The sequence below is a fragment of the Catharus ustulatus genome, chromosome 3 (assembly GCF_009819885.2).
Source record: "Catharus ustulatus isolate bCatUst1 chromosome 3, bCatUst1.pri.v2, whole genome shotgun sequence".
Classification (NCBI taxonomy): domain Eukaryota; kingdom Metazoa; phylum Chordata; class Aves; order Passeriformes; family Turdidae; genus Catharus; species Catharus ustulatus.
The window spans coordinates 24,566,991-24,574,758 of record NC_046223.1 but is presented as its reverse complement, the minus strand read 5'-3'; the positions used below and the strand labels follow the sequence as shown (position 1 = coordinate 24,574,758).

Sequence of the window (7,768 nt, the reverse complement as noted above, 5' to 3'; positions counted from 1 at the left end):
GCAGTGTTTGCAGGCTCCTTGACTGTGTATTTACGCCCTATAGTTGTATTTACACACTATAATTGTATTCACACCCTATAGGTATATTTATACCCGTGGCTATGTATTTACACCCTATAGTTGTATTTACACCCCGTGACTGTGTATTAACACCCTATAATTATATTTACAACCTATAGGTATATTTATACCCCGTGGCTGTGTATGTACACCCTATAGCTGTATTTACACCCTATATTTGTATTTACACCCTATACTTGTATTTACACCCTACAATTGTATTTACACACCATGGCTGTGTATTTACACCCTATATTTGTATTTACACCCCGTGGCTGTGTATTCACACCCTACAGTTGTATTTACACACCATGGCTGTGTATTTACACCGTATATTTGTATTTACACCCCGTAGCTGTGTATTTACACCCTATATTTGTATTTACAACCCGTGGCTGTGTATTTACACCCTATAGTTGTATTTACACCCCGTGGCCCCGCGCACCCGGCACCGCGCGGGCTGCAGCGCCGCCCAGCGTCCGTTCCGGGGCGCGCAGGACCCGGGACTCCGTCCCGCCCCGTCCCGCCCCGTTCCGCGGGGCGGGCGCCGCCCGTGAGGGGCCGGGCCGGGCCGGGCGCGGGCTCGCGCGTGTGGCGGAGCGGCGGGAGCGCCCGGGAGCGCGGCCGCCCGCTCGCCTGCGGGTGTGGAGCCTCCGGCCGGCCCATCCGAGGCCGCTGCTGCCGCTCCTCGCCCTCCCGGCGGCACAGCCCTCCTCAGGTAAGGGGGCTGCGTGTCCCTCCTCTCCTTTCTGTCCCGCGTCCCCGAACGCAGCCGTGGTCCGGTCCTGGTTGTGTCCTGAGGGTTCCGCCGGCCGTGGGCAGCCCTTGGACCCGGGGCCTCAGCAGCCGGCGCGGCCGGGCACGGCTCGCCTGCCCTCCCGGTGGCTGCGGGCGGAGCGGCGCCGCCTCGGAGCCGAGCCCGGCCAGGCGGTCCCGGAGCCGCCTCGGAGCCGAGCCCGGCCAGGCGGTCCCGGAGCCGCCTCGGAGCCGAGCCCGGCCAGGCGGTCCCGGAGCCGCCTCGGAGCCGAGCCCGGCCAGGCGGTCCCGGAGCCGCCGTGCCCGTGCCGGGTGTCTCGCTGCTCGCTGCCTGCCTGCCCGCCGCCAGGACACCGCTTCTCTTCTCCTTCCCGCAGGGAGGCGGCCGGCGGGAGCAGCGCCCGTGCCGATGCTGCTGCCGGCCTGGGAACTGTGCCTCTACGGGCTCCTGACCGTGGGCTCCCACCTCTACGCGTTCTACGAAGCGCACCAAGTGTCTCGAAGTAAGTGTGCGGCGTGGGCGCGCTCGCTCGGGCACAGCTTCCCACCCCTGGCTGGCCAGGCTGTTTGGTATGAGTTCTCTTCGCCGCTTGGTTTCTATTTTCTTCCTGTACGAGGAGCCACTGTGTTTCTCCCAGCTGCCAGCCTGCTCTATGTGAGGAGGCAGTAGGCAGATGCCACCTGGGCAGAGAGCTTTGTCCCAGGGCTTTTTTGCCTTTGAGTGCTAGGAAGGCCCATGGTAACGCTGTCCTCGGACATAGGTGTTGGGGAAAAGATGAAGGAGACCTCTGAAGCTCAGCTACTCAGGGAAAATTCAGGAAAGTTGGTTTTGAATTGTCTTGTTTTTCCTGGCTAGTCACCAGCAGCTCCTTGTGGGTGGGGTGGTTCACAAGCAGCTGTACCTTCTGATGGTGCTTGCCAGGGTCTGAACCTGGAGAGGTTCTAGGGCAATTTTGGTGTTCCCTGCTTGGAGCTCTGGTGCTGAGTCCAGGACTCAGTAATAGTTGCGTTGTCTGTAGAGCTTTGTGCTCAGTTTGTTTCCAAACACCTACCTCTGCCTTGTGTAGCCTCTTGGAAGCTGCAGTGGTGGCTTGGTTTGACACTGGGGACCTATTGCAGAGCAAGGGTGGGATTTTAAGCAAATTAAGTGCAATTTGTAGATGAAAAGAAGCTGTGTTATATCACATTGGTATTTAAATGGAAATAATGGTTGTATTATAAAAGTATAACAAGCTAAAGAGGCTTTGCAGGGAATATGTATTGCTTCTTATTAGGCTTTAATCAGCAAGGTTCTGCATTAATAACTCTACCTGGCTCTTGAAAGCGCTCAAGGGAAGAACAGAAGTGCCAGAAAGGCATTTGCAGAGCAGTGGGAGGAGTGCTGTGTAACTGGGTACAGAGCTGTGCACCCATGCCTACAGCAAGTCTTCTGCAGAAGTGGCAAAATGTGGTGGCTGTGGGCTCTAGAGGCAGCTTCTCTGAGCAGCTTTTCCCTGTTTTGTCTATACTGGCCACTCTCAGGTCTGTGTCCCTATTCTGCTCTGGTGGAAGAAAGTTCTGACAAATGGCCAGTGATGATTAGTGCAGGTTTTGTGTGGTAAAAGGTGGGTTACTGCTGCTGTCCCCATTGCCAGTGGTAGTCAAAACACCGGTTCTGGGGAATTGCTTTGCCATTACTATGGGGGTCCCCCACCTAGTGAGCAGTGTATGTGGTGACTTGCCCTTCCCTGGATATGGGTATCCTCACTGGTGGACACCATGTGGGAATGTGTTGCTCTTGAGCAGCAGAGAACCCACACCTGACTCTTCCTGCTGTGGCTACTGTGTCCTTATCAAAGGTTTGCTCTTCCCTGCAGAGTATGAGGCTGCAATGGACAGAAGGTTTGGGCTGGACCCTGGGACTCTCTTTCGGGGACTGAAAAAGGTAGGAGGGGTGACAGTGTCTTGTTTTGTGGTAATAATCACATCTCCCTGCCCCTTGCACATCCAAGTTTCTGATTTAGCTTTAGAAGTTTATAGTAACGTCAGATTTGGATATTTATAGTTAATTTTAGTCTCATGTTTCTGATGAGGAAGAGAGACTGGCTGGGTGTGTCTGGATCTAGGAATCATAACCAAAACTTTGTTCCTTTTCTTGATCCCTGGCTTAAATGTTTATCCTGAGGTCTTAAAGAAACATAGTTGGTATTTAAAAAATACAAACAGTAAGAAAACTGGCAGTCCTCAACCCCAAACAAAAAAACATATCCCTACCTCCCCTTACTTGCATTTCTTCAAAAGGTTGTGAGGTCAAAAGCAAATAATGCAACTGTTCTTGAAGATTGCTTACACAAAGGCAGGAATGCATGTCTGTGGAAGTGTTTTGGTGTTTAGGCCTGCCATCAGTGCTGGTAGTGGACCTTTGAAATGTGCTTTTTGGAAAGCTTTAAGGCAGCTGAGATGAACTTTTGGTGAGGCTCTGTATTGGGCATGGAGCTACTGGCTAATCCCTCTTACCTAATTCAGATAAAAATCTCATGCCATAGTAACTCCAACTGACCTATCTCCATCTGATTGCAATTAGACTTTGCTGAAATGGGGACTTAAACTTTTCTTCCAGCATAACACTTGGTTTTTCAAGGCAGAGCCAGGGTTTCTTTTTGAATCCCTCAGGAGAGCTGAAGTTGCACCAGTGTGAGGCACAGAAGGCACAACACCATCTAAAGCTCTGTGTTCCTGAACTTTCCCCCATTGGAAGCAAAAATGTTGCTGCCTGAGTTCCCTGCTGCCAGTGATCCAACTGGATTGCTGAAATGGTGTTCCTGAGATGTGGGAGTTCTGTTTGGTACCACACAGCTGGTGTATTATAGGGTATTCCTTTGTCCTTTATGGCCAGATACACACAGTGACCAGTTCCCTTCATGCCACAGGACCCCATGGACTTTGAGTGGAGCTACTGGATTGAATGGGGAAGGGAACGCATACTGTGGCTTCTGGCTGGTCACCTACTGGTATCTCAGATGTCCAGGCTCTTGGTGGAGAAGGTACGTAGGGATTTTCTTTACAGTAGGGAGTTCCTGATGGATCTGTTTACTGTGGACATGGGAAGCTTTGCTGTGAGGCCGCTGAGAGCAGTAAATCTCATTCTGTGGTGTGAATTGTGTGTGGAGGTTGGTTGGTTGCCTTAATGTTTGGAGACTTCAGCCTTCAATCTCTAAAAGCCTCTGCCTTGTTGTGAGCCATTAAACAGCATTATTTGACTTGTACACATACGGGGGTGCAGTTGTTCCTTTGTGAGGAAAGTAATGTAAAATGATGGCTGCTTGGGTTTTGGCATGATTGCTAAATGATTGTGTGATTGCGGGAAACAATCTGTGTGTGGTGTCATACCTGCTAGTTTGGGGAAGAAAAGGAAGAAGTTATGTTCTCCCTCAAATTAGGAGGCTCTGGTTTTCATGTGATGCTACTGGAGAAACACCTTCTCTCCCACTTTTAGGGATGCAGTTGGGTTTCTGTGTTTTTTTCTGTGTGTTCCTCTCCTGCGGGTGAGATACTTTGTCTCTACTTCAGAACCTATGTAGGCAGCATAAGTATTGAGTACCTTTTTGCTTTAGAAATAATTGAACTGAAGATTGTTAACTTTTCTTTTTCTGACAGTATAAACCATGGTGCTTGATGGTTTATGGAATGGCTGCCTGCTGGTTGTTACTGGGAATCAAGGGCTTTGCTGTCATTTTGTTACATGCAGCTATTTCCTTTGCTGTGGCTCAGTTTCAGCTGTCACTCCTGACATGGTTGTGCTCCCTTATTCTGCTGTCCACTTTACGCATACCAGCAGTGGAAGAAACCAAGGTAATGTGAGACGGACTAATTAAGCATCAAATTAATTATGGTGGTGGTTGTCTGTAATGGCATCTATCTCTATGGCAGCTTACTGTCCCTTCAGTTGATATAAGCAGGGGTGGTTTGAGAAATCTTAAGCAGTAGCACTGCAGTGACTCATGCTAGAGCATCTCCAGTTAGAAAAGTCACATTTCTCTATCATGGTGGCCAGTGCTTCGGGATAAAAGTATGTCCCTTGATGTGTTAGTGGTGTTCAGTAGGGCTGGAGTATGAAATACTTCACCAGTGCTCTATTAAACACATTTCATTGGAACTCTAATCCTGCCAATTTAAGGTCCTGGGGTTTGGGTTTGTATCCAGGAGTTACTCAGTTAAGCCTGCCTGTGACTTCTGCAGCGAGGGAGACTTTCTCCAACACTTTGATTTATACCAAATGAGTTACTTGCATCAATTAGCTCTAAGCAAGCTCAGTTTTCCTCTTCGTCTAGTGGCTTTTTTTGGGTAATACAGATATGGAAAAACTGTTGACCAGTTGTGAGGAGATGTCCTGTTGTATTTTAGTGGACCAATGGGAAAAACTGGACATTTGTTATGAGGGTTGTTACCCTGATGTTCAGGGGGAGGGGGAATGAGTGTGTAGAATCTCTTCATGTGGTGTGGTCAGTTTTGTGATTTGCTCTGGTGAGGAGAGGGCCCACTGCAAAACAAATTGTCAGTCAGTCAAGCTACATTTGCTGATGTTTCCATGTTTTTCGTGGTCATAGGTTTTTGTTGTTGGCAACAAGTGTGATACTGAGTATCAAAGATCAGTAAATACTCAGTAGCAGTTTTTCCAGCCGTAAGTTTTCTCAGGGTGACTTACTCTCTTTACATCTAGCTTCATCCCTAATAGTCCCTTGACCATCAACTGTTGTCAGCTGGTTTGAATATTGTAGTACTGGACTAAATATGAGGTAGATAATGTTTCATTTCTTTTAGAAGAACTTTCCTGCTTTCCTGTAGTTCTTCACAGCCTAACATGTTTCTGAAATCAAGCTGTTGTCTCTTTATGCTGGCTGCAGTAGCTCTGGAGGACCTTTCTCCATCAAAAGCCAGTGCTCGTTGTTCATGTGTTTAGTGCTGTTCACTTTAGATTCTCATTCCCACTGCTGCTGGCTTTAGTTTCTTCCTGCTGCTTCTGACCCCAAAAGTTGAGTAAACATTGCTGTCTTGCCATAGAGAAAACACAGCACTGCACCATCATGATCTGGCTTTATTTTGTTTTGCAGAGAAAGTGGTATGACACTGAAAATGAGTATTATCTGCTGCTCTTCACTGTGTCTGTCCGCTGCCTCTTCTGCACTAGCTTCAGCCTAGAGTACTGCTGGCATGCACCTACCCAGAAGTCATCCCACTCATTCCCCTGGATGCTGGCATATGTGTTTTACTATCCTACATTCCACAATGGACCCCTCGTGAATTTTGATGAATTCAGTAAGCAGGTAACAGTGGTTGTTCTTTGGGTGTCTGAAGCTGTCTTCCACATAATTATAAAATCAACAAATAAGACTATAGGAATGTGACAGTTTTGTGTGTATCATGTGGAATGTTGTAGTGTCCTGAATATTGACTTTTAAGGCAAACCTGTCTCCCTGAGTTCTGCTTCACAGGATGTTCTTGTCTGGCATCAAGTTCATCCCTTCAACCACGGAGACAGTGACATGCTTTGTTACATTTAGAGAGTGTTATAATGTTAGCATGCAGCTCCTGGACTGGCTTTTTGTTTTCTTCTTAATCAGGTGAAACAAAGCTAATGTTTTCAGCATAAGTTTGCTATTAACTCTGAAGCAGATTTCAGAGTCACAGAAAGCTGGTAGATTGTATTGGGAATTCCTGAAAACTCCAGTTTTTTCCTCATGATGTGAAAACAGCTGATGACTTGCTAGGAGCACTTTGCTTCAACCGAGCAGCTTGTTTAAAATATGAGACCTACCAACTATACTGAATGCTTTTCTTAGTCCCTTGCAGGCTTCTTTTCAAGCCTGCTTTTTACATGATGGGAAAAGTGTTTTCATCCTTTATTACTGTCCATATTTTCTTACATACTTGAGTAAGAAGTGGCATCACAACCTATTATGTCTATAGCTAAAATTATTGTGTCAAAGTGGATTAGTAAACATTTCAAACCATAAAACTGCTTTTTCGGTTTATGCATAGAAACCTAGGGATTGCTTGCTTCTGTTTATATTTGGGAATTTTCTGTTGAAACCAAAGCAAGTTACTGGGCTTTATGAAAGAGAAACTAGATTCTGGTGGATCCTTGAGTGAAAAGTCCTATGGTCATTTTTTTCACTTGCTTTGGAAGATTCAAGGTTGAATGTTGTTATCTTGGGATGGATATTGTGGGAAAAGTCTGCGTAGTCTTGCATAGAAACTGAGGTAATATTTTTTACTAATTATTGTTTTGTAGACATTCTGGAGCTGGAGACAGTGAACTACTGTATTGCCCAAAGAGTCTAATACCAGTTCTGGCAATTGGCTTCACTGCCAGGCAAAAATGAGACATTGGCATTTTGTCACTGGCCTTGTTGAATTTCTGGGTTGAAACAAGGCAGAGCAGTTCTAGACATGGGTTTGAAGGCCTGTTGTGCAAATCCCTGTGATAAAATCGTTGTCTCCAAGCTTTCACCCAGCTACTACAAAGGAACCCTCCAAATGAGTGTGTATGTTAACTGCACTGTGCTTGGGACTGAGGGCCTGTGCAGATGAGTTGGTTTCTTCTCTTGTATGTGCGTTTTTGGTGGCCAGTTAGAGACTGGAAAAGGAAATGTTGCACACAATAATAGATGTATAACCCACGACTGAGTGTTTAGGCAATGCTATGTTTCTGGTTTTTGATTCTATTCTCTTTTATTGTGGAGAGGTGGTGCAATAATAATAATATGCCAGTGTGTTTACTGTAGTTAGAATTTGGAGCCTCTTGAGAAGCCTGTCAACTGCAAACTTTGGCTTATCTGATATTTAACTTCCATTTTCTCAGCACATTCTATAGATTCTGCTGACTTTGGCAATGCTATGAGAGAAGAATTAACAACTGTCCTCAAGGAATGGATTCTATGCAGTTGGTAGAAATTGGAGGTATTTTAAGAGT

At 46.8% G+C, this 7,768-nt stretch overlaps 1 protein-coding gene across 3 annotated transcripts in view; it reads left to right on the top strand.

Moving 5' to 3' along the window:
- Positions 1–697: 697 nt before the first annotated feature.
- The window catches only part of HHAT (hedgehog acyltransferase), a 146,695-nt gene continuing 139,624 nt past the window's right edge, over positions 698–7,768 (top strand). The window contains exons 1-6 of one of the 3 annotated variants that reach the window (XM_033055749.1): positions 698–778; positions 1,194–1,319; positions 2,673–2,740; positions 3,726–3,839; positions 4,567–4,647; positions 5,907–6,119. In XM_033055749.1, coding sequence (XP_032911640.1) covers positions 1,226–1,319; positions 2,673–2,740; positions 3,726–3,839; positions 4,567–4,647; positions 5,907–6,119 — 570 coding nt within the window. In that variant the 5' untranslated portion in view covers positions 698–778; positions 1,194–1,225. Of the gene's footprint in view, positions 779–1,193; positions 1,320–2,672; positions 2,741–3,691; positions 3,840–4,452; positions 4,648–5,906; positions 6,120–7,768 lie in introns of those variants that run through there. The other 2 variants (XM_033055748.1, XM_033055750.1) reach the window with 2 other exon arrangements.